At 40.1% G+C, this 26,863-nt stretch overlaps 2 protein-coding genes across 2 annotated transcripts in view; both read right to left on the minus strand.

The window, feature by feature from the left end:
- Nucleotides 1–1,795: 1,795 nt before the first annotated feature.
- On the minus strand, nucleotides 1,796–3,707 carry fabp10a (fatty acid binding protein 10a, liver basic). Its single transcript, XM_058376766.1, has 4 exons — nucleotides 3,549–3,707; nucleotides 3,212–3,384; nucleotides 2,405–2,494; nucleotides 1,796–1,880 (listed from the first exon to the last, which is right to left on the minus strand). Exons 1-4 carry the CDS (start codon nucleotides 3,613–3,615, stop codon nucleotides 1,830–1,832), a joined length of 381 nt encoding a protein of 126 aa, XP_058232749.1. The 5' UTR covers nucleotides 3,616–3,707; the 3' UTR covers nucleotides 1,796–1,829.
- Nucleotides 3,708–6,186: 2,479 nt separating this feature from the next.
- myom3 (myomesin 3) overlaps nucleotides 6,187–26,863 on the minus strand; it is a 59,743-nt gene continuing 39,066 nt past the window's right edge. The window contains exons 16-37 of the mRNA XM_058375938.1: nucleotides 26,343–26,517; nucleotides 25,561–25,682; nucleotides 23,818–24,005; nucleotides 22,035–22,161; nucleotides 20,174–20,355; nucleotides 19,946–20,060; nucleotides 19,637–19,793; nucleotides 18,572–18,678; nucleotides 18,194–18,238; nucleotides 16,746–16,885; nucleotides 16,451–16,595; nucleotides 16,101–16,160; nucleotides 15,551–15,618; nucleotides 15,210–15,317; nucleotides 15,028–15,115; nucleotides 13,775–13,813; nucleotides 13,497–13,602; nucleotides 11,878–12,041; nucleotides 10,721–10,757; nucleotides 10,556–10,578; nucleotides 7,393–7,448; nucleotides 6,187–7,291 (exon numbers count right to left, since the gene is read on the minus strand). Coding sequence (XP_058231921.1) covers nucleotides 7,025–7,291; nucleotides 7,393–7,448; nucleotides 10,556–10,578; nucleotides 10,721–10,757; nucleotides 11,878–12,041; nucleotides 13,497–13,602; nucleotides 13,775–13,813; nucleotides 15,028–15,115; nucleotides 15,210–15,317; nucleotides 15,551–15,618; nucleotides 16,101–16,160; nucleotides 16,451–16,595; nucleotides 16,746–16,885; nucleotides 18,194–18,238; nucleotides 18,572–18,678; nucleotides 19,637–19,793; nucleotides 19,946–20,060; nucleotides 20,174–20,355; nucleotides 22,035–22,161; nucleotides 23,818–24,005; nucleotides 25,561–25,682; nucleotides 26,343–26,517 — 2,519 coding nt within the window. The 3' untranslated portion in view covers nucleotides 6,187–7,024. The remainder of the gene's footprint in view (nucleotides 7,292–7,392; nucleotides 7,449–10,555; nucleotides 10,579–10,720; nucleotides 10,758–11,877; nucleotides 12,042–13,496; nucleotides 13,603–13,774; nucleotides 13,814–15,027; nucleotides 15,116–15,209; nucleotides 15,318–15,550; nucleotides 15,619–16,100; nucleotides 16,161–16,450; nucleotides 16,596–16,745; nucleotides 16,886–18,193; nucleotides 18,239–18,571; nucleotides 18,679–19,636; nucleotides 19,794–19,945; nucleotides 20,061–20,173; nucleotides 20,356–22,034; nucleotides 22,162–23,817; nucleotides 24,006–25,560; nucleotides 25,683–26,342; nucleotides 26,518–26,863) is intronic.

Raw genomic sequence — 26,863 nt, forward strand, 5'->3', positions numbered from 1 at the left:
CGCATGCGCCGAAATAGCACCGTACGCTTTAACCAAAGACGGATCGATAGATAGATAGATAGATAGATAGATAGATAGATAGATAGATAGATAGATAGATGCACAGTCGGTCACATGACCTCAAAACTCCAGACACCAGGCAGTGATTGCCTGCTGAAATGTTTAAAAATCCTTATATTTACCATAGTGTTAATTATGTCTAATTTCATTCAAGGCTCTGGGTCAGGGTTCAAGCCCCAGCACCGCCAAGCTGCCAGTGTTGGGCCCTTAAGCAAGGCCCCGGATCTACCCTGCTCCAGGGGCGCTGCGACATAGCTGACCCTGCGCTCTGACCCCAACCCCCAAGGATGGGGATGGGATATGTGAAGAAGGAATTTCACTGTTTATTAATGTATATGTGACAACTTCATTTAAAACAGACTGTGTAACAAACTCCCACTGTTACCGAAATATTTTTTGGTTAAACCCCTTGAATTAAAGCCGAACCCCAACAATTCAGTTACATCTTCATTGCTTCATTTCAAATCCAAGTCTCCTGTCACATAATTAGCTCACAAGAAATGAATTTTCAGAAAGTTCAGTAATCAGGAAGCTGCACAATGCAATGCAGAATATGAGGATGAAGTGAAGCGAGGAGAAATATCTAAGCATTGTACTAAAGCTTGTCAGTAAGACTTATGGGTACAAGGAAGCGGGAATCATCAACATTGCAACACAAGAACACATCATTTATTAATTAATGAAGACATTTCCTTCAGGGAGCCAGTGAATGGAATTATTTAGCACTACAGCAGGAATCGCGTATTTCCTGAGGCTCTTTTCAGTCATCATTTTGAATTAGTTTTCCCTAATCACTAACATGTTCATTAGGAAGCTGTAGGTATGTCCCAGATCGCACACCACTGAAAAAATAAGTTAAAATAGCATATAACTAATGACATGTAGCACACACACACACACACACACTCTAAATGTGTGTGATTCCTTCTGTTCATTCAATGTAGCCTACAGTGGCGGGCCATGCATTTCACACCTAGGCCTTCACCAAATCGATTTCTTCTCCTCTGTCAGCCATTGTGAGTTAAAATATATATATTTTATTTTGTTTGTGCGGTTCGCTGCCTCTGACTACTCCAATTATCCAATCAAAGGACGGGAAATTGCTGACGTAATCGTATGCCTGCTAGATGGCCCCAGTGACGCCAACTCAAAATCTGATTGGTTAAGGTAACAATTTCATTGCCACTTATTTTAAGCTACGGGTGCCTGCACTATCTGAAGGCCTTATGGCAGATTTCTTTCACCCTGGCAACACATGATGTCAGCCACTGGCTGAAATATGATTGGATAAATACCCTATCATAAATATATACTCCTGGAAGCAGCGCAACCAAGAGAAAAGTTATGAAATGGAGAGAATAGACTATTGGGAATAATTTAATACACATTCATGGAAAAATATATTAAATATATTAAAATGCAAGTCAGTGATTCAGATCACTGCTGTTTAGGCCAGCAGAGGCCCTGAAAGCCCACCACTGGTAGCCTACAAATGTGTCTCTCTTAAATCTTATCTCTTAAATCTTATCTCTTATATAAATAGCTAGATCATTCTGGGATGTACTACAACCGAACACATTAAAATATACAGTGCAGAGGAAGTAATATTAAAATATTAATAATATAAATAATTACCAAGTAAGTATGCAGTGTTTAATTAGCCACTAATATAGTAATAAGAGCAAAAATAAATAGATAAATAAATAAATAAATAAAATAATGCCAGTACTCGATATTTTGACAAATTACAGTTTTATTTAAATATCACATCATAGCTTTTTACTCTTCCTGATCATGGTGGTACCTCCTACAGTCAAAGTCTGAGAGAGAGAGAGAGAGAGAGAGAGATAAATGGGAATATTTGAAAGCTCATTAAAACAATAATTAAAATGCATTTAAAGTAAGGAATATAAAATGCAATAGTGTCATTTTGCACAGTGTTAAAGGTGCTGTTTGTAATGTTAAAATAGTTTCTATTCCTGTTTTAATAATTCAATCTTTTAAGGTAGCTTGGAATAAGTGTGATTCACAATCTTGCCATGGAATGCATCTGCCAGATTTCTTCACTTTAGACTTCTGTTTGAATTATTTCTGGCCCTGAAATGAGCTCCACCTCAAACCAAAGCAGATCCGTTCATCTTGTTTCACCTTTTCATTAGTGATCTTATGAGGTATGTGTAGTTTGTAACAAATTAGGTAGGATTGTTGAAGTGGAAAGGGGGAAGGATGGTCAGTATTTTCATTACAATTTCCAGGCTTCTAAGGGCTCTGAAAAGACACACTGCTCCTTTAATAAGTGAGTGTACAGATCTGAGTGTTTGTAGTGCTTGTTACGGATACACACCTCAATCATCTCTCCATCCTTAATCTCCTGCTTGTGTAAGAATTTCTCTGAGTCACAGATGAGCTTTCCTCCCTCCATCTTCACAACACACTAAAAAGGAACAAAGATCAGGGATATGTTCAGACTCAGAGATAGGTTATATCATCAGGACACACCGACCTGCAGACTTTTATTACACACATAAATAAATCCATTTACAGCTAATTAGCAAAGCTTGTAGGTGTGGTCAGTTGGAGGATGGTGGCTTCTAACAACAAAGAAATTGTAGGAAATTACTACATTTACCTCATATTTTACCTCAGAGAAAAAGTCTAATTAAAAGCCATTTCTACAAAGATGAAGAATAAGTTAGTTGTCTTTTATTTTTATTATGTATTTTTATGTTAAAATGCTACTATACTGAAATGATAGCCACTTAGCTAGCTAGCCAGCATGACAGCATAAAGATAACTAGCTAGAAAGGTTGCTAGCTTATCGTGCTTAGCTAGACATCCAGCTTACTAATATAATATGCTGAGGAAAGATCAGGGTCTGATGATTGCTTTGGCATTTTTGTAGAATAAAAAATAGAATTAATTAGAATTTTGTAGAATTAATAGACATTTTAAGAAATATCTCAAATATGGTGGAAGAAAGGACAGCGGTTTTACAATAAGAATAAGGTTTTTTTGTGTTGTAGTTGCTAGCATTGCTGCACAAGAAATGTGTGTTTAGTGCCATTGCTGAGATTTAAACTATATAATCTTCTGGTCACTTAACTGTTGTTGTTGTTGTTGTATGGTGATCTTAACCAACTAGCCCATTTACCTTGAGCTTCTTTCCATCCATGGTGGTGATATCGGCTTCCTTGCCGATGGTGAAGGAGTTAGTGACCGATTTTCCAGGGGTCTTCGAGGTGATAACGAAGTCGTTGCCTGTCTGTTGGATCTCTGTCACAGGTTTGATATCTTTGGCCAGCTTGATGACATCCTCAGGCAGAGCTGAATGACAGTTTAAAGCAGCACTATATTAACGAGTGTTGTGTTAAATTTGTGGCTCTTTGTGTAGCTATAAAAATATACATATATAGCTATATGAATTAAACAATATCCTTACTTTGACTTTTGCTTTCATTTCAGTGCAGCTCATTAAGTGGCATACTCACATATGGCCCTGAGAAACTCCTCGTAGTTCTCCTGAGCATAAACCTGCCACGTTCCACTGAAAGCCATTTCTTTACGATCCTGTCTGGTGTCTCCTTCACCACGAGACGGATTTCTGAAGCTCGGTTCAGCGTGTAGAGTCGAACACCCCGCCTCAGCTACTTATATGGGGGGAAAATGGACACTCCTGCATTTCTAATCATTAACACTGTCTGTTTGGATAACCCAGAGTTCAATTACATTTTCGGGTTGCTAACCTTACTGACGTTCAGGCATGATACAATGCCAAAGTAAAAAGCTGTGTTACAATTCCATATGTTCTAAATACATTTCTGATCAAATGTTAAATGAGTAGGGAAGGGTGCTTTTTAAGATAATATAAAAAAATATTTACGATGTTACGATGTTTTCATTGAGACGAATTGAAAATACAGGATGTAGGGAGAGAAAGGAAGACAATTTTATCCATGGCACATGGGCCTGAAATAAAACCACTAAAAAACACCTTATAGACGGTGCATTACCACTTTTTAGTCACTTATGAAGATACAGCTTGGCATATTCCCTGCACTTATTCATTCATCCTCAGTAACTCGTTTATCCTGGTTGGTCCTGGATTTGTCACCTCTCCCTGTATAATGGGGTTGAGGAAGAAACACACCATAGATAGGGTACAAGTCCACAGAAGTGCACCATTCGCATACAAATTCACACATTGTTCACACCTCAAGGAAAATGATCATATACAGTCCATGTACCAGACAGGAGAAAACCAGAGAACCTGGAAGGAAACCCACACATGAAGAACACTGAATTCAGGATCAAATCAGGCAACCTGAAGCTGTGAGGTGGAACACTCCCTACCCATTTGGTGCACTTATGAAATCACCACATGTACTGCAAAGGGTTAGTGTCCAAACAGTGAACTCTATCTTCAACACAAAGCCCTGAATGCACTCAGAATTGGGTCCTAAGAACGTGACTGAAAAGTAGTGCAGGATTGTTATGGGAAGATAGAGAGCTACAAACACCTACTAATAACAATGAATCAACAGGACTGACATGTAATTCCAAGCGTATTCCCAAGGATAGACTCCTGACCAGGATAGAACAGTTAATAAAGATATTAAAGATGACACAGGCTGTAGCAAATCTACTACAATGCAATGCTTGTCAATCAAAGGAACGGGACTGAGCAGATATGATGAAGGTGGGTGTTAAGTGTCTTAGCAGTGTAGTGACCACTCTTATATCGATGTCACTGCTGTTTGTAGAACGACAACATGAACTATAGGTTCAGTGAACCTGAGAAACTGGTCAATATATGTAACTGCCGAATACCGAGGCCATCGATCACGTCAAAATGCAGCACAAGCTGAGGGTGAACTGATGATCTTCTGGAAGAACTTGACTTTTTACTCACTGCTTACATTTTTGCTCAGTTATATTTGTGATAAAATTAAACAGATCCACGACGTCTTGCACAATATCGGTAGCTGGATACATGTAATTTAATAAAAGAAAAGTAGATGGTGGCTTCGTGGTTAGCATGTTTGCCTCACACCTCCAGATTTGGGGGTTTGATTCCTGCCTTCAACATGTGCATGGAGTTTGCATGTTCTCCCTGTGCCTTGGGGGTTTCCTACCCCATTCTACACTGTCGTATTGTAGACTGAATATGCCCTGAGTTTCCTGGGATAAGCTCCGTACAACCCAGTGGAATAAGTGGTGTAGAGAATGGATAGATGGAAAAGCAGATGATCAGCTTGTTGTCCTGATTCTGAGGTTACTATTTCTGCTTCAGGTATAAAGCAAATTCTGTATGGATCACCTACATCTTTTTGTGCTGCTGTCTTACACATCCACAGCATTTTACTATCATGACCGTGCACTCGGACTGGACTGCAAAATCAACAAGTTGAATTTCCTGTAATGGGAAATTCATTACAATTACAGTTGGTGCTATATTCGGAGCATTCACAAGAACGTTCCAGTCACTCAAGCAGAATTCCTACTCTGATGTGAGATTTGTCCTAAAAACAGTCCTGAGCAACAGGTTAATGACACCGAGGACTTTTACTTTTCAGACACATACACACACACACACACAAAACCATTTCAGTGTCAGTGCTACTCCATCATCTAAATAATAAATCAGTTCAGTGATGGTCCACATTGTGTAGAGTAACAGAGCATTATAGACAAGATGGATGCAGACGGTGTGTGTTCTGTACATCCGGTCACTGTATTTTCTAAAATTCCCCTGCCAATGATCCGTGTCCTTTCCTCTCATTCACACACTCACGCAAACCAAACACACCATCATCCTGTAGGCCTTTTACGCTGTATGTTTTCTGTCTCCGTCAATGGATTTTATGTATATAGAAAAATAAAGTGACATTCACTTGACAGAGCATTTGGAATAAAATAATTTTATATTGATTAAACTGATTGAAAAAATATTGATCTATAAGCTTTCCATTAATAAGGTCAAGACACAAATCCATGTTTTGTTGTAGAGTAAGATCTCTAACATATAATATATTCAGCATATTTTTGTGCAACAAATTAATACCGAGGTCTCACATGGTCAGTCCTGTAATAAATGACCAGACAAAAAAATACATCAAACCAATTTAATTCAGATTTTAATTGATCAGAAACACACTCCCCAAACACATTCAAAAGGCACCAAGCTTTAACGTAACATTAAAGTAAAGTAACCACAGGACCCATTGCGCAAGAGGTTAATACTAAACCTTACACAGATTCAAACCAAACACAGGAATTCACCTACAGATATTTTTTTGCTTGTTTGACAAAAACGGCTGAAATTTGTTGTGCCTTTGTACAATTTTCCACACATTAAATATTGATCGATAAAAAGCCAAGATAAATTTGCAGAAATCATTTCAGTGAATAAATTCTCCTCAATGTTTTTCTCTCAGTTTTCTCCTTTAATCAGGAGTCGACATTCACGGCTTTCTTGCGAGACATTTTTTTTCTTGCGATTTTTTTAGACGTGACTTTGTACATTAGAAAAATAAAGCAGCTTTAATAAAGGATTTTTAGAAATATTTAGTGGTATTAATTTGGCAGATATTCAGATGTTGGGGTAGTATTTTGCTGCACACTGATAGGAAATGCTCTAATATTAAATTATTTATCTATAAATAATAATCTGTGATGTGGTGTTACTGTTATAACCCAGAAATCGATTATATTCCAATAATAGCACCTCTTATTTATTTCAAACCAATTTGTGTTGATTTATTATTTATATAGTTACATATAAAGTCCGCAAAACAAGTTACTTCCTCTTATCACGTACGCTGTAGCAGCTACAATCATTATTCTTTATGAAAAATCCAAAGCTATATTTCATTATTATCACCAAATTTGGACTTTTGACCTGTAAAAGTTGACTTTTACTTCTACAGAATTGCTTCCTCCTATTCTCTCACTCGTCTCTCCCTCTCTAAATCTCCACCGCGTCGGCCCGTGGCTTCTCTCCGTGTTTATACACGCTCACGGTCACGTTTTCCGTCTGCGAGCCGTACTTGTTGCGAACAAACACGCTGTAGTTGCCTGAATCCTCCATACAGACCGAGTTGATGGTGAGAGTCGTGCACTTGTTGTCTAAAGCCACATGAAAACGTCCTGCAGAGACGATCTCCCTGTCGTTCTTCAGCCATAACATCTCTGGCGCGGGGTCACCTTCAGTGAAACAGGTCAGACACAGAGACTGTGTGTGTATGAGAGAGAGAGAGAGAGAGACGATTGAAGTGAGTGAGAAATGATCTAACATTTTACTTTAAATCATTCAGTATCACGGGTGGAAAATACCTTGTCTTCCATGATAGCCACCACATCCGGTAATCCCTTTGTCACTTTGGCACGATCTTGAAAAATAAACAGAGGTCAGCTTCTAATATTGAAACAAGCTATATATATATATATAATAGTGGAATAACCAGTGGTAAAGGTGGTTTGTCCCAGGACTTTCCTTAAACCACCAGGAAGTGTCAGTGGATCCAGATCACTCTCTACACACATACACTATATTGCCAAAAGTATTCGCTCACCTGCCTTGACTCGCATATGAACTTAAGTGGATCCCATTCCTAATCCATAGGGTTCAATATGACGTCGGTCCACCCTTTGCAGCTATAACAGCTTCAACTCTTCTGGGAAGGCTGTCCACAAGGTTTAGGAGTGTGTTTATGGGAATTTTTGACCATTCTTCCAGAAGCGCATTTGTGAGGTCACACACTGATGTTGGACGAGAAGGTCTGTCTCACAGTCTCCGCTCTAATTCATCCCAAAGGTGTTCTATCGGGTTGAGGTCAGGACTCTGTGCAGGCCAGTCAAGTTCATCCACACCAGACTCTGTCATCCATGTCTTTATGGACCTTGCTTTGTGCACTGGTGCACAGTCATGTTGGAAGAGGAAGGGGCCAGCTCCAAACTGTTCCCACAAAGTTGGGAGCATGGAATTGTCCAAAATGTCTTGGTATGCTGAAGCATTCAGAGTTCCTTTCACTGGAACTAAGGGGCCAAGCCCAGCTCCTGAAAAACAACCCCACACCATAATCCCCCCTCCACCAAACTTTACACTTGGCACAATGCAGTCAGACAAGTACCGTTCTCCTGGCAACCGCCAAACCCAGACTCGTCCATCAGATTGCCAGATGGAGAAGCGCGATTCGTCACTCCAGAGAACGCGTCTCCACTGCTCTAGAGTCCAGTGGCGGTGTGCTTTACACCACTGCATCCGACGCTTTGCATTGCACTTGGTGATGTATGGCTTGGATGCAGCTGCTCGGCCATGGAAACCCATTCCATGAAGCTCTCTGCGCACTGTTCTTGAGCTAATCTGAAGACCACATGAAGTTTGGAGGTCTGTAGCGATTGACTCTGCAGAAAGTTGGCGACCTCTTCGCACTATGCGCCTCAGCATCCGCTGACCCCGCTCCGTCAGTTTACGTGGCCTGTCGTTGCTGTCGTTCCCAAACACTTCCACGTTCTTATAATACAGCTGACAGTTGACTGTGGAATATTTAGGAGCGAGGAAATTTCACGACTGGATTTGTTGCACAGGTGGCATCCTATCACAGTTCCACGCTGGAATTCACTGAGCTCCTGAGAGCGACCCATTCTTTCACAAATGTTTGTAAAAACAGTCTGCATGCCTAGGTGCTTGATTTTATACACCTGTGGCCATGGAAGTGATTGGAACACCTGATTCTGATTATTTGGATGGGTGAGCGAATACTTTTGGCAATATAGTGTATTTCTATTAGTTTCACTCAAGCTACTTAATGTGTTACAGAAAAACACGCTTTAAGATAAATAACTGTAAAGCAAGTCAGAGTTACAGGTTGACCTTGGGTCTAAGTTGAAGCATCTGCATCAAGTGCTATTATTATATAAACTAAAATAAATAATGCAAGCGGAAGCCATTTGGTTGAATTCTTTGCCACACGGTCTTCTTTTAGATGCTTATTGTTTAGTTATCTTCTCATATGACTCTTTTCTGAATTTCATTTGTATATTTTTCATCGTTTCTGGCATCCTGCTTTACGTCATATTCCATTTGACAGCAAAAACATATAACATGATCTGCTTCTTCTAGTCAATTTTTCAGGTTGAAAAGTGTTCCTGTTTAAAGGCGGCACCCTAGACCCTTATGAGAAGCCCTGATTCGGACACTTCCGCCCTCAGAGGCACGAAATACACACAGGTGACTTCAATAATCTGTGCTCAGAGGATCAAGTTAAGCAGCAGAGCAAACTAACATTTTGTCATTTTCCGCATGTAACTATTGACATAGGTTTTCAGTTAAAGTCGCAGAATGAAGATGACACAATTTTATAACTTTAGAAGCTCCAGAGCTTCTTTTAGTATTGTTTATTTTATGACATTACCGTCATTATTTTTCATCTGTTTTTTTTTTGTCTAATCACCAGAGTAGGAACATGTACACCGACCGGTCATAACATTATGACCATTTTTTGCCTAATATTGTATTGGTCCCTCTTTTACTACCAAAACAGCCTTCTCTCCCCACGTCCATCAATGAGCCTTGGCCGTCCATGACCCTGTCCCCGGTTCACCATTGTTCCTTCCTTGGACCACTTTTGATAGATACACCCCACAAGAGCTGCAGTTTTGGAGATGCTCTGATCCAGTGGTCTAGCCATCACAATTGGGCCCTTCATCAAACTCGCTCAAATCCTTACGCTTGTCCATTTCTCCTGCTTCTAACACATCAACTTTGAGGACAAAATGTTCACTTGATGTCTAATATCTCCCACCCACTAACAGATGCCATGATGAGGAGATCATCAGTGTAATGATCAGCCATAACATTAAAACCACCGACAGGTGACATGAATAACACTGATTATCTCATTACAGTGGCACCTGTGATAAGGCATGGGATATACTGAGCAACATGTGAATATTCAGATCTCGAAGTTGATTTGTTGAAAGCAGGAAAAAATAAAGAGTAAGGATCAGGGCATCAGTTTTCCCTAATTGTAGCGGTCTCTTTCAGCCAGATAATGAGCCTCCAAATTCCAGAGATCTCAATCTGATCGAGCGTCTGTATGATGTGCCGGACAAACATGGAGGCTCCACCTTACAACTTGCAGGACTTAAAGGATCTGCTGCTAATGTCATGGTGCCAGATACCACAGCACAGCTTCAGAGCCCATGCCTCAATGGCTCAGAGCTGTTTAAGGCAGACTTGCGCAATATTAGGCAGGTGGTTTTAATGTTATGGCTGGAGAGTGTATACTATTAAATCTACTCCAGCAGGAAAATCCATTCAGCCGGTCTACTGTGACTTTATTTTGAATATTATTTCCAAATTCTGTTATCTAGAATACGCATTCTAGATCACTGATGATATATGCCGTATTTGATCAGCTATGCCTAACAATTATATAGATATAATTCCATTAACCATGATGATTATGACAAGCTCCTTCAACAGTATACTTACTTTTCTCAGCAATTTCCACCTGCCTGTTAGAAACGGAATAAAACACGCATTAAATCCACATCTTTATTCACTACAAAGGCGTTCAACTCGTATTAGAATTTCTCCAATTATAATTAGGTTAGGAAGGTATCATACTGGATGAAGTAGTGGGAAAACGTCACTTACTTCAGCCTCTGGTATTCCAGCAGAGCATCCGCAAAGGCTTTAGAGTGGAGAAAGCAGAGAGGTTAATTGAAAAACAGCTTAATTAATGCACACTGCTTCTCTAATGTCAGGATGTAATTAAAATATCCAAGCCGATAGTCCCCTGTGATATCTCACTTGATTGCTGGTGATTATTTGTCTAATAATATCTTCAGGATTTCGATCGATTTGTACTCTAGCATCTTTATGCACATGGTTAGAAATGAAGTGCACTACTTTATGGTGTATATGCATTTAATGGGTTTAGTAATATAGTATTTATATACCTTTGCCTGATAGCATTGATTCAACATCTATGTATTTGTTCAGCATAAAATTCTTTGCAACACAGACAGTCTCTAATAAACGCGGTTGCCAGATTGAATCCCCACTATGAGTCAAACTTGTCTGTGCTGTCTGGTTAGGAGGGGTGGGATACTTCACTGTCATAGTTTTCCGGTCAATCACAGGAAAACTAGCCAATCACGAGCATCTGTGCGCTGTTGTATAATAAAGGAGAGCAGGCAGGAATTGGCAAATGGGACAAAAAAGCCCGTAGTTGATGACCTCTGGACTTTTTTCAACACCTGAAAATCATTTGCAGCTCCCTTAGATAGACAGCCACATAGATCACCATGAGATTACTGTGGACGGTAGCAGCAAAGGACCATAAAGATGTCTGTGGATGAGGGTGGATTCTGGTTCCTCTCATGGATCCTTCCTAATGTCATCTCAGGGAGTTTTTCCTCAACATCATCGCCTCTGGATTTCTCATTAGGGAAACATTTATGCATTTAGAATTCATATCCAGAATTTATAGATTTCTGTAAAGCTTCTTTGTGGCTAAAGCATTGAAGTGAACTGAACTGAAACTAAATGTGGAATTCCATTCTGCGGTTTTTCTATAGACGTCATGAACTAAGTATTAGAAGATCCTATCTGAGTTTTGATAAAGTGGCACACAGGATTTATATATTACTCCGCTCACAATGAGTCTGTGGAGCTTAAATGATCCCAATGCGCCTGTCAGGTTCTCACATGGTGACAAAAACTCTTTTTCCTCTGAGATGTTGTACAGTAATCTTCACCAGGATGACTTGTCTGTGTCAGATTGGATGTGTAAATAGAAACCGCTGTACCTTGTCCAGACAAATCCATAGAGCGTTTGTGTGTTTCCTGCCCATCAAACATCTCCAGGATGTATTTTCCTTTGTTGTTTTCCGTGGGGTTTAAGATCTCGATCCAGACCTTCTGCATGCTGCTGCCAGGTTTGGTTCTCTCGTCCTGATCGATCCTCCTCTCTCTGAAAGACACGAGTGAAATATCATGGCATTCTTAAATCTGATTGGTCAGAATTTTCAATAACAACATCACAGGTTTATATTAATGTGCTTGTCCTAATTCACGTTTTCCAGCAAGTCTTTAGGATGTAAATCTGTAGATGTTTAGCGTCACTGTGTCTTCTTCAGACATGACCTGAGTGTCCTGTTTGAACCTTCAATTTCATCACAATTACATAGTCACTATCCTTTTTTTCACCTTTTTCTCAGCTTACACACACTAATAATTAACACTGTTAGCTAATGTTAATATCGTCAATGTTATAGGGATCTGACATCGTTTATATCCCCAAGTTAGCAGCTATCAAGTTAGTCTGTGTTACTAAAACTCAGTGGCGGGCCATGCATTTCACACCTAGGCCTTCACCAAATCGATTTCTTCTCCTCTGTCAGCCATTGTGAGTTAAAATATATATGTATTTTATTTCGTTTGTGCGGTTTCGCTGCCTCTGACTACTCCAATTATCCAATCAAAGGACGGGAAATCGCTGACGTAATCGTATGCCTGCTAGATGGCCCCAGTGACCCCAACTCGAAATCTGATTGGTTAATGTAACACTTATTTTAAGCTCCAGGCGCCTGCACTATTGATTCTGAAGGCCTTAAGGCAAATTCCTTTCACCCTGGCGACACAGGATGTCAGCCACTGGCTGAAATATGATTGGATAAATACTCTTATCATAAATATACACTACTGGAAGCAGCGCAACCAAGAGAAAAGCTATGAAATGTAGAGAATAGACTATTGGGAATAATTTAATACACATTCATGGAAAAATATATTAAAATGCAAATCAGTGATTCAGATCACTGCTGTTTAGGCCAGCAGAGAAGGCCTTGACAGTGCTAAAACTAGATTATAACAATAGGCTACAGTTTTCCTAGCAAGTTTAGCTTCTAGTTTAGCTAACACAATTGTTAACCTAATATTACCTTAAGGTTAATTACTGTGTTAGCTAAACTAGAAGACATTTTCTGCCAACCTATAGCTAACTGTAAAACTAGCAAACGTGCTAGCATGGTAGCTGATGGTTAGCTAATATTGCTATATTGTGAATTTAACACCAGTCAATTTGCTTCAATACTTTAGGAAGTGAAATTATCACATAGATATTATTTTAATTGGTATTTTATGTCATTACAAGCACATTATATGAATTAGTATTTTATGAAAAAAAAATATTTGATGTAAATAAAAAAGTAAAGTTAAATAAAAAATTGCTAGTGGTGACTAATCGTGACTTGACGCTCCACCAGAGACGTCTGTCTGCCTCATGCTGTGCAAAATCAGTGCGGATCTACATCAAGCTTTCACACTGAACTTCTTCTTCTTCTCTTTTTTTTCCCAAGTTGCTTTGTGTACTGGGGCTCGAAATGAAAGCGAGAGCTTTATGAAAGCACACAACCCAGAGGCTCACTTGAAGTGCCAGCTGGTCTTCATGTAGCTCAGATAGTACTTCAGAGAACAGTAGAGCTTAAAGCCGGCCGCCGTGCACTGGATCCTCATGGGACCGGCAGAGAGAGCTGTAGATCAGACAGAGGAACAGAGGAACAGTGAGAGGGGTTGAGTGATGCTGAGCTTTATATATATATATATATATATATATATATATATATATATATATATATATAAATCCTCACATAAACATTCTGTTATTGTCAATGTGTGCGACTCGGCAGGTCCCTGTGGACTTACCACAATTTCTGTTCAGGCACTGAATCAACCGCTCGAACTCTGAGGAGAGAGGTGAAAAGAAACATCTGCAATGACTGTTTTTGCTGCATAACTCTGTCTTCATTTACAGCAACGGTTCAGTCAAGGATAAAATCTGCACCATGTGATGTATTCACTCCTCCAAATACTCCATGCGTAAATTCCTCAAAGACAAATATTTTGCTCTATAATATTATTTGTACAGTAAATAGCAAGACATTAGGATTTAAGCCACTGATTATGATTCAGTCTAAAGCTTATTCTGAAAGTTGTTCTGTTAGAAAAATAATCAGTGAAGTGGTAAAGCTACACAAATGAGTTATTGTGACCATAAAGTTGCCTGTTTCTATTCTTTTATTCTATAGACTCCTTCCATAAATGCTAGATAACATCTTATAGGAATAGTGGTGTATTATAATGAGTGTAATACACCAATCAGATAACATTATGACCAGTGCCAGGTGAAGTGAATAACACTGAGTATCTCCTCATCATGGCACCTGTTAGTGGGTGGGAGATATTAGGCAGCAAGTGAACATTTTGTCCTCAAAGTTGATGTGTTAGAAGCAGGAGAAATGGGCGAGTGGAAGGATTTGAGCGAGTTTGATGAAGGGCCAAACTGTGATGGCTAGACGACTGGATCACAGCGTCTCCAAAACTGCAGCTCTTGTGTGGTCTGCAGTGGTCACTATCTATCACAAGTGGTCCAAGGAAGGAACAGTGGTTAGCCGGAGACAGGGTCATGGGCGGCCAAGGCTCATTGATGCACCTGGGGAGCGAAGGCTGGCCCGTGTGATCCGATCCAACAGACGAGCTACTGTTGCTCAAACTGCTGAAGAAGTTAATGCTGGTTCTGATAGAAAGGTGTCAGAATACACAGTGCAGGATGGGTCAGGGCTGTTTTGGCAGCAAAAGGTGGACCAACACAATAATAGACAGGTGGTCATAATGTTATGCCTGGTTGGTGTAATTCTCCTTGTGACCAATCAGATTTGAGAACTTACCAGAAAAATTATTAAGTTAAAACAAGTGGAAATTAAGTCTGGGTTAAAAAATAAAATAATATATATAAATCCAAGTGCAACCATATTATCGTCTGATCCGATTCAAGCTATATAATCACCTTTAAAATTTAGGCCACACCCCCTACCCAAGTCTCCAGCTTGAGCAGATGTGCTGAGGAGGGAACTGCGCCTCATCCCTTTGCCTCGAGAATCTGTGCTTTATTTTCTCACCTTTGTCTGTTAACTCTAGAATGCTCTCATCCTCTCCTCTAGCATCAGCCACCACAGCTCTGTACATGCCGGCTTCCTTCGTAGTCACCTGGGTTACAGTTTCATTATCGCAATTAGGAATTAATTATTCAAAAATTAGCGAAGTAAAGCTGAACTATTCGAGCGCACGTGGAGGCACAGACCTGCGGAATGGTAAACGTGGCCACTCCAGACGGCTCGTACACCACCTGCGTGATCTCTACACCGTCCTTATACCACTTCATCTTCGTGTCCTTGCTCACGTTCGTCACCTGCAAGAGCGAACGGAAAAAGAAATACAAGCAAAAACAAAATCTTTAGCTAATTACAGCAATTTATAAACTGAATTTCACAAGCCGTTTATAATCACGTTTCTGATATTCGTTCGCATTTATTAAGCTTGTAATATTCTCTCTGGCATATATATTTTGAATATTGACCCAAGGCTTCATTTATCAGCCTCATAGCTTTGTAATAAATGTTGTGTCTAATTCAGCCGCCTGACCTTGCATTTCATTATCAGCTCACAGTTCTCTGTCACAGTCCATGACAAAAACTCCTCAAAGTAAGGTCCTGGTTAAAAAAAAAAAACAGAAGAGAGAACATTGTACAAAAACAACAGCACGGTTATTTATTAGCAAAGTATAAATAAAAGCTATTCCGTACAAAAAGATTATAAATAAATTCTTGTCAATAATTTCAAGAGTCATCTATTGCAATATACATAGACAACAAGCTAACAAGCTAACGTTGTACAGCTATCGAAGAAGGTGAGAAAAGAAAGTAATATGTAATGAATGACATATTTAAGCTATAGAATGATTTGACAACTATTAAAGGTATCACCTATAATGGATTATTTTTCTATAACGGCTTGTTTCTTTGACAGCTCTTTATGCAGGATTTCGATGATCTAAAACTCGATTCAACCGAAGAATGTTTAAGAACCTGACAAAATAAAACAATCTAATCTCTACAAAGAGAAAGCCGCGGCCTTGGTGTGGTTTTTTGATGGCACAAATTATTTTTTGTTCCCTGACCCAGTGGACTCTCACCTGAGCGTCTATTCCAGTCCCGCCGCTTGGCCTGTGACTTGGCCAGGGTTTGCCTGAACTCTGTTTTAATTAGATAAGAAAAAAAGGGTAGTCAGGACAGGTCAGGGATAAAGATGGGGAAATACTACAATTGAGAGTGCTGCCATAGGCTGTATATACAGTGATACTCAAATAAAATAATTAATAACAGAAAAAGAGATTCAGTTGCTTTAACAAACCATGAAGACATCTCTATTAAATATACGAGAGTGTTTTTTCCAGTATTGTTATTCAATAACAATAATACAGAATTAAATGAATGAATTAATTTAGCTCCCTGAACTTTTTACAGATATCACAAGAACTCGTACTTTCATCCACCAGGACGAGGGTGAACTGGTTCTTGGCTCTGCCGTCCTTGAGCTGTGCCGTGTACGAGCCCTCGTCCTCCTTCGACAGCTGATCGAACAGAATCTCTACCAGACCGTTTGCTTTGTCGAAGTTGATCCTACGCGCCTGTGGATCAGCCACAAACACACACTTTGTGTTTCAGTAACCAAGTATCTATAATCAGTAACTACTTAGTGAAACTAATTCCTCAGACAAAATTGAGTTTATTATTACTGTAGGATCACACTGATCATGAACACACACACACACACACACCGGCGTGGAGGAGATCTCTCGGTCGTTGAGGATCATGTGCAGCTCTGCAGCGTTGGACAGGGGCTCCGTCTGCAGCCACAGTCTCACATGCCCCTGCTCCGACACGTCCACCTGCCAGCCCTCAGAGCGCAGTGCTATAACTACACACACACACACACACACACACACAGAAACAAACAATTGAGAACATGCTGTTATGGGAAAACAATCCCTGTCATGCTGTCCGAATGAAAAGAAGCAAAGGCTAGCACCTTGGAGTTGATTCTTTTCATATAGCAGCACTTGTCTACACCAGAGCCGTTTACCACCAATGATTTATAATTCAAATGTCATACTATTTATCCTTTTATAGCTACATTAAATTTAATAGTATGTTTGTGAAACGAGTCAGATTGTGTTATCGCTTATGTTGTAGCAGCTATGAGGAGTCACTTCCTTACTTGACAGAAAGGAGATTCTGACCAATCAGATTAGAGAATTCATCAGCACTGTGTTATTTACCACAACATTGTGTTTTTACAAACTATTATCCTCACTGTTCATCCCTCCATCTGTCTGGGGTTCCAAACATCCATCTATCCATCCATCTGTGTGTCCATCCACCTGTGCATCTATCCGTCCAGCCACCTGATCCCTCCGTCTGTCTATCTGTCTATTCGTCCATCCATCTGTCCGTCTATCCATCCACCTGTCTGTCCATCCATCAGTCTGTCCATCCATCCATCCATCTGTCCGTCTATCCCTCCATCCTTCTGTCCATCCATCCTTCCATCTATCAGTTTGTCTATCCATCCATCCGTCTGTCTATCCATCCATCCTTCCATCTTTCAGTCTGTCTATCCGTCCATCCGTCTGTCTATCCATCCATCTGTCTATCCATCAATCCATCCATTCATCCATCCATCAATCTATCCATCCGTCTGTCCATCCATCCATCCATCCATCCATCTATCCATCAGTCCGCCTGTCAGCCCACCCATCTGTCTGTCTATCTGTCCATCCCTCTGTCTATCCATCCATCCATCCATTCATCTGTCTATCCATCCTCCTGTCTATCCACCCATCCATCAATCTATCCATCCATCCATCCATCCATCAGTCCGCCTGTCAGCCCATCCATTCATCTGTCAGTCTGTCTGTCTGATTCTCTATCTATCTGTCTGCCTTTCTGTTTGTCTCTGTATTTTTCTGTCGATCTGTCTATTTATTTCTCTCTGTCTTATTTTTTTTCTTTACACCAGTTTGTTACCTGAAAGACATTGGGTTTATTTTTCAAATCTAATCTCTATCTGCCTGCCTGTCTATCTGTCTGTCTGTCTGTCTTAGTCATAGGCAATACTTTAGGGTTACTTTATTACTTGACTCAATCTGTCAATAGATATGTCTGTGCTTTCATGTGTCTCTCCTTCTGCTTTGAGACCCTTTTAGCTATTCATGCATGATCTTACGTGGGTTCCTGATGTTCCAGCTCAACTCCATGAGTCTCTCCAGATCTGTGAGATAAAAAGACAGAAGTGCAGTGTCAAACTCAGACTTTCCCCAGATCATCCACACTCTGTTTTTATTTATTCTGCTTATTCTGCTCTAACAGTAATGTAAATATGCTATTAAATGAAATAAAACACAGAAATACATTTGATACATAGGATAAGATAATTCCAGTTTGACTTCTATATTTATTATTTATTTATTCTTCAGTTTTCTGAAATTCAAGCTTCAGACACCGTCTTGGCTAATCAACTCCATTTGTGGGAAAAATGCAGTGTAGACATTTTCTTTTAGCTTCTTTGTGACACTGCCAGATGACAGAAAGATGGAAATGGTACCTTCAGCAGTGAAATTAAAGCTAGAGGAGATGTCAGGCTTGTCAATCACTTCAGCAGTGTAAAGGCCCAGATCGTCCTCTGAAGCTGCGCTGAAGGTGAGAATGGATCTGCAACACACAATATACCATGACCACAATATATATGTAAATGATTCTTTTTAGTACAAGGCATTTACAAAACAATTCTTCACCTTTACTTTTTTTGTAACTAATTTTACACTTTACCATTATTATTAATCAGTCCATCCATCCAGCTATCCATCCAGCCATCCATCCATCCATCCATCCCTCTCTCCATCCATCCATTCATCCATCCATCCATCTACCCATCTATCTATCCCTCTCTCTCTCCATCCATCCATCCCTCTCTCCATCCATCCATCCATCCATCCCTCTTTCCATCCATCCATCCATCCAGCTATCCATCCATCCATTCATCCATCCATCCATCCATCCATCCATCAAACCAAAATATCAAAAGTCAGTTTATTTATCTATTAGTTCAACCATTACTTAATTTTTTAATTAAACAACCTATCAAGCTATCTGTTAATTCACACAGTAAGCAAAACAGATCCATCCAGTCAAGAGATCCAATCACCAATCAACCTTTCCATTTATCCAACTAATCTATAAATCCATCCATTCCTCCCTCTCTCCATCCATCCATCCATCCATCCAACCATACATCCATCCATCCTACCAACCAAACAACCAATCAATGGCCAGACTTTTTGGAGGTATTGAACAAGTGAAATGAAAAATGTCATTGTAACCTCCTTTGTACAGCTTTTCCCTACCACACATTGGAAACTAGTAGACTTTCTCCCATGGTCTCCAGCATAGACCAAGAACTAATAATTAACATCTTTTAGTATGGAGTTTGAATATTAAGTACACATTTGAACTTACTACTTATTATTCGATTTACTGTTCACTTTAAGAAGATTTCAAGTTTTTCTACAGTGTATATTTGCATTACAGTGTATAGCTTTACAGATGGTCTACACCTGTTATAAACATCATCTTCTGAGATGCAATTTGCTAAAAAATGTAATAAACACACTTATTTTCCTTGGTCTCCAAATGCGCTCGTCCTGCATCGATGGCTTGTCTGTAGTTCTTCTTCCAATCAAACTGGGGCTGGCTATGGGTCTCAGGTGCTTCAAAGCTCAGGAAGATGAATCCATCATTATCAACCCCAATCTCAATGTCTCTGGTTGCTATAAGAAGAAATAGATGCAGTTGAGTCTGTGGTGAGTAAGACATACTAAATAGTGTTTGTCCAACAAAAGAAGCTAAAAGCATTAAAAAGCATTAAAGACGCATTGGATCAGCAGAACAAAGCTCTCTGGGCTGTGCTAAGGGAACTGACCTGGGTCAGTGTGGGCTGTGATGGGATCTGTGGGGATAGAAGGTCTTCCCACTCCAGCACTGTTGATGGCACACACACGGAGACGATATGTCTGACCTGCCTGCAGCCCAGAAACCTGACAGCAAAGTCAACAGTCTCTCTTAAACTACTGCCTACTCATCCATTTCCAGATCCTTTAGAATGTGTTTTTTTTGGAAACTATGAAAAAGTTTAAAGGTATATACTGACCTTTAGATAAGTGTCTGTGATTGCTTCCTGGGTCACTGAGGTCCAGTCGTCTGACTCCTCCCCCTGACTGATCTCCACAACATAACCAGTGATTTGTGACTGACCTTGGTAAAGAGGCTCCGCCCACAACAGAATTAGAGATTCCTGCCGCACCTCTCTCAAACCCAGGTCATATGGACAGCCTAGGAACATCATCATAACAGTGTATAATGAAACCACTGAATTTTTGGTGGATCTAACTGGCTTGTAAAAAAGGGTTAGGGTTATCCAACCATTCATCCATCCATCCTTCCAGCCATCCATTCATAGGTCAGCTAATTCATTCACCCGTAAGTCAGTCTATCCAACCAAACGAATGAACCAGCTAATTTATCTATTAATGAGTCCATCCATCCACCCATCCATTCATAAAAACAAACAAATAAATTAATCAATCTATCCATCCACCTATTCATCCAGTCTATCAATAGGTCAGTAATTTCATCCACTTATTAGCCCCGCTAACTATCTCTCAGTCCATATATCCAACCAACCAGTCAACCGGATAATTTATCCATCAGTCAGTCCATACATCCATCCATCCATAGGTCCATCCATCCATCCTTTCGTCCATCCGTCCATCCATCCATCCATCCATCAAACCAGCTAACTAATCAGAATTTCCATGTTATTACATTACATTAAAAAAAAAAAACATTTCAGTGTTATGTTTGAACAGTGAGTCCCTGCAGTCACTGATAAAACTTATACGCTTATGGAAGCATTATGGTGCATCATGGGTAATCAACAGACTCTATATGAACTTTTGCTAACCCGGCCACGTCTTTCTATTCGTCTATCCATGGATTCAAACTATATTGTATCATGTGGAAGAGCTGAACCATCGACTAACATATCTAAACATGAAAATGCATTCGACCGCCTCTAGTCTATTCAGATGATAGCTGTATATTGTATTTCTCTTCCCTGAAAAAGAACTGCTCTCCAAACAGCATGAAGCCAACATGGAGGACGAATCAAGGAAAAATAATAGTCTTCATCGATCCTGTATTCTACAGGGACTTTTCAGAATAACATCCATACAGACACAATGACTGTGGCAGGATAATAATATAGTAATAAAGTACTACAGAGCTCTGACTCGGTTATAATGAATACAGCGCCGGCCATTTGAACGCAGTTAATTAATTCTCAGTCACATTAAAATGATTTGAAGAACGTTGGGAGAGATTGTTCTGTGGATTTAATACACAAAACAACTTTCTCTGTCTATTAATCATAAAACAAGCACAGCAGAAGAACTTAAGCAACTCTGAAGTGAGAGACAGCTGTAGCACACTGGATTTAGTTGTATGTTTTCATGCCATGGATTTAATGAATATTTTAGAAATAATAAATTCATTCAGTTTTCAGTCATCTGTATCCCAGTCAGGAAAACAGTGGCCCTGGAGTCTATGCCAGGAGAAGTGTTTTAGAGGCAGGAAGAGACCCTGGAGGAATGCCAGTCTGTTGCAGTGTACTATGACCATGCACATTCACACACTCATTTAAACCTAGGGGCAATCTAGCAAAGCAAATTCGCGTTTTTAGAGGACGGAAGACCTGGAGGAACACCACATGGACATGAAAAGCTCCACCTATACAGTAAGTTCAGGGTTCAATGCAGAAAACCTGCAGCTGTGAAGCGGCAACACTACCTGATGCACCACAAGATAACACAAAATAAAATTGTGTGTTAATATTAAATATTAAAAGCAAAGTGTGACACAATTTGCTACACATATATCGTATTTCTAGAGCAGTTCTGTGCTTGAAATGTCCTTCAATTGAAGTAATGTAAATGTTAATTTAAGACTCTCACCAGGTTCAGCCATCGTCCACTTCTCACACAGGAAAGCCTCACTAGGCCCAGAGGGCTTGCTGACTCCGACCATGTTGGCTGCGATTACACGGAACTGGTAATAACATCCCTCTTGAAGACCACGAACCTATGTAATAAGACACGAATAAAAAGAGAGAACAAATAGTTGATTATGTGATGCAGAGTCAGGCATGAGAAACTGATAAAAAACAGGAGAGTGAGGCACTCGAGTCTGATGTGTCATGCTTATTTTTATTACATGCAGGATAATTTTGACCAAAGTGTAAAAAAGGCCAGGTTTTGTGGCTCAGAAAATTTTCCAGGAACAGTCATACAGAATAAATGTGTATTAAAAGACAAAAACAACAATTAACAAGATCTATAACATCGATGAAACGGTACTGTGTTTCCCTTCAGAACAAGAAGTTAGAATAGGATGCATCTAAGTGCTTGAATTATTTCCACATCAACCACGAGTGTTGAAGTCAAGCAACATCTCCTCCAAATAATCGATAACTCATTTATGGAAACATTCTGGAGATCATTTAATTGGACACAAACATAATGCATAATTCAAAAGCAGGACTATTCAACTAATGTGCAAAAATCTACAGAATGTCAAAGCATATTAATCTCTGCACAGTGATGACCACTTGTTCTCATCACATTTGCACATTCCTAAATGATTGCAGTGTAAGCAGACGGAGAGAATTCAATCCAAATAAGTTTTTTGTTCAGGATTTGATAAGAAAATGAGTCGCAGTACTGTCTGAGAGACAGCAGAGGGCGCTGTGTGCTTATGCATGCCTAGGGTTTCCACTAACGCCATAGAAACCACCTAAGTACCCAGTGCTTCCATAGAAACGACCCAAGCAAGCACCCAGTGCTTCCATAGAAACCATTCCAGCATCCAGTGCTTGCATAGAAACTCAAATCTCAGTGGTTCCATAGAAACAATATCAGCATCCAGTGTTCCTATAGAAACCACCCCAGCTTCCACAGCTCCCATAGAAACCATCCCAATCCTCAGTGCTTCCACAGAAACCACCACAGCATCCAGTGTTTCCATAGAAACCCAACTCTCAGTTCTTCCACAGAAACCACCTCAGCATCCAGTTTTTCCGTAGAAACTCAACTCTCAGTTCTTCCACAGAAACCATACCAGCATCCAGTGTTTCCATAGAAACCCAACTCTCAGTGGTTTTATAGAAACCATCCCAATTCTCAGTGGCTTCATAGATATCACCTAGGCTTCAAGTGCTCTTAAGACACCACCCCAACACTCATTGTAACCATAGAAACCATCTCAACTCTCAACCCTTCCATAAGAAAAATTCTATCTCTCAGCCCTTCTATAGAAACCATCTCAACTCTCAACCCTTCTATAGAAACCATCCCAAATCTCAACCCTTCCATAGAAAGAAACCATCTCATCTCTCAACCCTTCCATAGAAACCATCTCAACTCTCAACCCTTCCATAGAAACCATCTCAACTCTCAACCCTTCTATAGAAACCATCCCATATCTCAACCCTTCCATAGAAACCATCTCAACTCTTAACACTTCCATAGGAACCATCTCAACTCTTAACACTTCTATAGGAACCATCTCAACTCTTAACACTTCCATAGGAACCATCTCAACTCTCAACCCTTCCATAGAAGCCATCTCAACTCTCAACCATTCCATAGAAGCTATCTCAACTCTCAAAACCTCCATAAAATCCCCAGCTTTGTTGAAGTGCACTTGGAGTAAAGGCAGCACAAATATGGAATGACTCACCGTGTACACTCTCTCTTTAACAGGCTTAACGTTGACCTCGTGCCACATGCCCTGGGATTTTTCCCGCTGATCCAGGAAGTAACCTTTCACCGGATCTCCACCATTATTGACTGGAGCTCGCCAGCCAATCACCATTTCAGTGCCCGTACAGTTAAGAAGTGAAATGGCAGATGGGGGTGATGGAGCGACTGGAAAGAGGGGAAAAAGGGTATGGCTAGTTTAGCAAATACATTTGTAAACTGCTTATTACATAAGGAATAATAACCACTTGGGGGAGGAGCTATTTAGGAAAGTAATAAACGACACGGTTGGTGTGATGCAGGGCAAATATGTAGCATTTCAACATATGAACACATCATTATACTAGCTAGCTATCATTAGTAATTTCTAGCTATATTTGAAGCAAATTAACAAAGCAACAACTTATCATTAGTAAATAAATGTTAATAAATTGTTCCTAATACAAGTGATATATAACTGTAAGGTTTTTATGTTCATCCACAAACCTAGCATGACAGGTGAAGCAAACTCTCCCTCAGATTCTAATACCACGCTTTCCACTCATCTTTGCTGTATTGTGTTACATCTGTGGGACGGAAATTAAACCGTCTGAATGTGGTGTGCCGGCGTGAACGGATAACATCGGAGGAAAAGAGAAACAGGCGACTGCTAAGCAGATCGTCTGCGTATTCATCCGTCTATTCATTGCGAAGCATGCTGAGATTTGTTGGGCTGGAAGGACAGAATGTCAGCCCTATCATTGTCTGATCGGCCATGGGTGTGTTTGTAAATTGCTTGAGCGTGAGTGACAGCAGGAATGAGTGGCCATTACACCAAGCAGGATGGCTAGAGCGCCTTATCCTGAAGCTTATTACCGACCACAGCTGTGCCACATGCACGCCAGTCTATCTCTATCCGCTTCTGTTATATGAAGACTGCAAGAGGAAATAAACACATTGTACATCTTTCTGTTATACAACTCCAAACAAAGACCATGTGTTTTAGATAGAAATACAGTACGGAAACTGTACACAAGCTTGAACGATACAATACTGGGAGCTTGGCATACATGAATAATGAAATCCTGAAGCTTGTGATATTATAAAATAAAAATCGGAGTAATTGCCCTCTTTAAATGTCATTTTATTAAAAATAGCATGGAAATCGTCTAACACGTTCTCTATGTGGAACAAAATGTGTGAATAATTAAATTCATTAGCAGTGATAACTGTTGCTGTTTCAATTTAATCGTTCTATTTATTGTTACTGTAAAAAATCTTGAGTGAAATAATTTTTTAAAATTGGTCTTGCAATTTTTAAAGCAGGCTTCACTCCTATCACATCAATGAGCTTGGCTGTCAATGACCCGGTCGCCGGCTCACCACTGTTCTACTTTTGATAGATACTGACCACTGCAGACCGGGAACACCCCACAAGAGCTGCAGTTTTGGAGATGCTCTGATCCAGTGGTCTAGCCATCACAATTTGGCCCTTCATCAAACTCGCTCAAATCCTTACGCTTGTCCATTTTTCCTTCTTCTAACACATCAACTTTGAGGACAAAATGTTCACTTGCTGCCTAATATATCCCACCCACTAACAGGTGCCATGATGAGGAGATCATCAGCGTTATTCACTTCACCTGTCAGTGCTCGTAATGTTATGCCTGATCAGTGTATCTCATATATATATTGTTTTTATATATACGTTCAAACTTTTCCGTGAGCATGTTAGCCTTCTTACATTTAGCAGCCTGGACCAGGATGGGTTTGGATTCCTCTGAGTAGCGGCTGTTTCCTGCTCGACCGACTGATTTCACTCTGAACACGTACTGCTTATTGGTCCTGAGGCCATGCACCGTGAACCTGAGAGAGAGAGAGAGCAATTATTACTACCCACATAGCAGACGGGTCTGGGCCAGATCTGGCATTAAGCCGGCACTGGTGGCTGAGTTCTGGCATGGCAAGTGGTATGTCAACCAGATGTGGACCAGGTCTGGCATTGATGGCACTGTTTATATGATGGCATGCCAGACGTGGCCCGGTTATGGTTTGGTTTATGTCGTGTGGCCCAGTGCTGGCCCTGTGCTGGCCCACGTCTGGCCCACCTCTGGCAAACCAGACATGGGCCACCAAAGGGCCGTCATTCTTTGTGGTATGTAAGTGCATTGTGTGGGCCAGACCTGTTTTGCTATCTGGGTATTATAGCAGGTTAAATCATTAAAGCATCATGTTGCTGGATATTCACTTCACTTTTAATTTTTCACTTCCTGTTTTAAATTCTCTGCTGTTATTATTGGTAATTAGTGGCAGATTAGTATACAAATAATCTTGCATTAATGACTAATTAACTGTAATTGTAACTGTAAGTCTTAATTTTCAACAAAACACCAGCATACCGTGTAACGATTACTGATCAGGCACACAGTAACTGAGCTGCGTACAAACCCAGTACTGACCCTAAAGCAGCTCATGTGGGTAAAACATTAATCTGTTACATTATTTAACATGCTTTCATGCTTTTACCTGGTGCCTGTGACTGGTTTGTTGTTAATGGTTCTCCACTCCGAGCTCCCCAGCTCATTGCAGTACAGGTAATATCCCAGAATTCCCTCTGTGTTCGTTGGCTCTTTCCATGTTAGAAGGATTGACCTGTCTGTGTCGTTAATAGCCTGAACACAGTGCGGTGCAGCAGGGACACCTAAACATGAGACGCAAGCAGTTTTCAATGCGTTTTATTCTAGGATTTAACATACTTAAAAATATTTTGGCGAGACAGGTATTTGCGCAATTCCTTTTGCTTGAAAATGCACATGAGAAGCCCGACTAGCACGTGTGTATATTTAGCTAGTTTTATGTTTCAGTATTTTATTCACACATTGTTTACTTATTTTAACTTGCGCCGTTTATTACAGCTGAGTTAAACATGTAAAATGATCAGGTTCCAGTATAATCTACGCCGTATTACTTTCAATGCAAGATTTCATAATATTAAGAAACTATTTCAAACACTGTTCTTTGCACAGAACAATAGAAAATACCGTTTG

The sequence above is a fragment of the Hemibagrus wyckioides genome, linkage group LG23 (genome assembly GCF_019097595.1).
Source record: "Hemibagrus wyckioides isolate EC202008001 linkage group LG23, SWU_Hwy_1.0, whole genome shotgun sequence".
NCBI classification, from domain to species: Eukaryota; Metazoa; Chordata; class Actinopteri; order Siluriformes; family Bagridae; genus Hemibagrus; species Hemibagrus wyckioides.

Bases quoted from the DNA above. Each gene is read 5' to 3' on its own strand.
- fabp10a (XM_058376766.1), bottom strand. From the start codon at position 3,615: ATGGCTTTCAGTGGAACGTGGCAGGTTTATGCTCAGGAGAACTACGAG. The intron at 3,385-3,548 runs GTGAGTATGCCA...ACTGTCATTCAG, and splicing joins GGAGTTTCTCAGGGCCATAT to CTCTGCCTGAGGATGTCATC. The intron at 1,881-2,404 runs GTGTGTATCCGT...TCTCTCTCTCAG, and splicing joins AGGATGGAGAGATGATTGAG to ACTTTGACTGTAGGAGGTAC.